General features: G+C 43.2%; 1 protein-coding gene across 1 annotated transcript in view; it reads left to right on the top strand.

The window, feature by feature from the left end:
- Positions 1 to 2,356, top strand: part of LOC103730295 (lamin tail domain-containing protein 1-like) — a gene marked incomplete at its 3' end in the record, with an annotated part of 9,649 nt that overhangs the window by 3,213 nt on the left and 4,080 nt on the right. The window contains exon 2 of the mRNA XM_008828483.1: positions 1,012 to 1,164. Within this exon, the coding sequence (XP_008826705.1) occupies positions 1,012 to 1,164 (153 nt within the window). The remainder of the gene's footprint in view (positions 1 to 1,011; positions 1,165 to 2,356) is intronic.

Raw genomic sequence — 2,356 nt, 5'->3', positions numbered from 1 at the left:
AGCAAGAGATGTCTCTTTCACAAGTGGCTGTAAGTTTCTATGTTCACAGTTGAATTAATATAGTTATATATTACTGAACTCAGTATAAGCCCTGCAAGACATAAAATTGGATGAGTTTTTAACCCTTAAAAAAGATCTCCATTTCATTTTAGAATAGATTGTTCCTTGCAGAAAGACTCATTGTTTTTGCTACTAACACTGAGATGTTGGCATTCTTAAAACACAAAGGATTGTTTTGCTCAAAAAACAGGTACCAAGTAGATGCTCCGCTCTCTTGTGTTCCCCTTTCAACCAGCTGTGTCCAATCCATGGCTAGAGGTTGAGCGAGCAAACATGCATTTATTTTTTGATTTTATTTCTGTTTTATGTGTATGAGTATATTGCCCACATGTGTGTGAGTGCACCCATCTTGCAATGCCTGCAGAGGCCAGAAGAGGGTGTCAGATCCCCTGGAACGGAAGCTCCAGACAGCTCTTAGTTGCCTTGTGGGTGCTGGGAACTGAACCCAGGTCCTCTGCAAGAGTAGCCAGTGCTCTTAACCACTGTGGCATCTCTCCAGCCCCAAACATAGATTTATTTTGGGTAATGTTGAGACAAGACTTTATCATCTACAAAGTTCACATTCAAGAACAATGTAATAAAGTTTTTAAAAACTATCATGTTTTAAGTAGGTTATGATTTGGAGTTGGCTGTAACCAAAGCTATTCTCAATCACCTGTAGCCCACAGACTAGGTTGGACAGCTGTTTAAACCATGTTCAGTCCTTTTGATATTACAGTATAGTTTAAAAGGTCATCTGAAGCCAGGCTTAGGAGCACACATACCTTTATAGTGCCAGGTACTCAGGAGGCAAAGGCAGAAGGATCACATGAACCCAAGAATTCAAGCCCAGCTCAGGTAAATACAGCGAGACCCTCCCCGACCCTCTTTAATGGCACTGAACCCCCATCTGTTCGGAAAGATGAATCGCAATAAACGTTATGACATTTATAAACCCATGTTGACCCCCAGTGGTGTTTGCCAACAGCAATTGCTTTTTCAAAGGTGTGGGCTACAGCCTCAGATGTGAAGCCACAGCCACCAACAGACTTTGTTTGGGAAGAGCAGAGCAGATTCCGGTGGAGTCCAGACTGCACAACCATCCTGGGCAAACCCAACGGCGAGGTATGTATCTGATTCTCAACAACCGTTATGGGGCTGCCAGCCCACCTCTGTGCCTCATCCATCAGCCCTCTTGGCTAGTGTTCTCTTTGAAAACCTTGGCCATCTGGACACCATGGCTCCAGCTAGACCAATAGCACTCCCTCAGTGTGCTTGCCACTGGCCAGCAGGAATTGTCGTGCCCTGTGTTTCTGAAAGTTACTGCAGATCTCAGAATTAAGGGCAGATTTTATTTGTGTTTTATTCTTTGGGGGTTTGAGGAAACAGGGTCTCCCTCTAGCCCCAGCTTACCTGGAACTCACTATGTAGACCAGGCTGCCCTCTATCTCACAGAGATACGTTTCCCTCCACCTCCTGAGTGCTAGGATTAAAGGCGTGCACCACTGTGCATGGCTCACATTTTATTTCTGAAGCTACCTGGAAGCAAAGGGTAAGGAAAGCCCTGCACACAGCCTTCTCTGGTCGCCTGTGCATCCCAAAATATTTGCTGAGATTCTTACCTAATCTTTAGGCTGAACTAAGCACTGGGAATTTAAAACAAAGACTTGATTTCCCCTCTTGGGGTCCCATGCTCTACTGAAAGGTGTACAGTCTTAATCTGAAATGACTGTCTTATTCACAATAAAATTAAATACATTAGAAATGGCTTTCCATAATTCTCCCTAGTATTTTTATGTCATGGCAGTGGAATCTTGTGACAAGAGAACTGCTTGCATCATGTGGAACAGGAAGCAGAGAGATCTTTCAGGAGGGCACTGAAATAGCCCAAGATACGTATTCCTATTTCCTCTAGCCAGGTAGCACTTGTGAAAGTTTCAACAACCTCTCAAATAACACCATCAAATGGTGACCAAGTGGTCAAACCACATGTCTGGGTAATATTTCAAACTCAAACCATACCATCTATTAAATGCTACCTATTCAAACCCCATCTCAAACTTCCCACCCAACCCTTGGGTCACATCCCATTGGAAGAACCCAACTATATTCAAGCCATAAGCATTGTTTCATTCAACTAGAAAATATTTCTGTTGAGCAAGCTGAAAAGAGACATCAGCTTAAAAAAAAAAAAGTTAACCTCCATTCCCACCTAAGTTAGACTAAACCACACACTCTGCAATTGCAAGAAAGACATTCCTTGAAAATCCCACTCCTCTCAACATGCTGGGTGAAACAGACAGACCCATGATTTCAG

This window comes from Nannospalax galili, unplaced genomic scaffold (assembly GCF_000622305.1).
Source record: "Nannospalax galili isolate Female #2095 unplaced genomic scaffold, S.galili_v1.0 scaffold2674, whole genome shotgun sequence".
Lineage (NCBI taxonomy): Eukaryota > Metazoa > Chordata > Mammalia > Rodentia > Spalacidae > Nannospalax > Nannospalax galili.
Note: the sequence above shows the minus strand (reverse complement) of the source record. Positions and strands in the feature narration are given on the sequence as shown.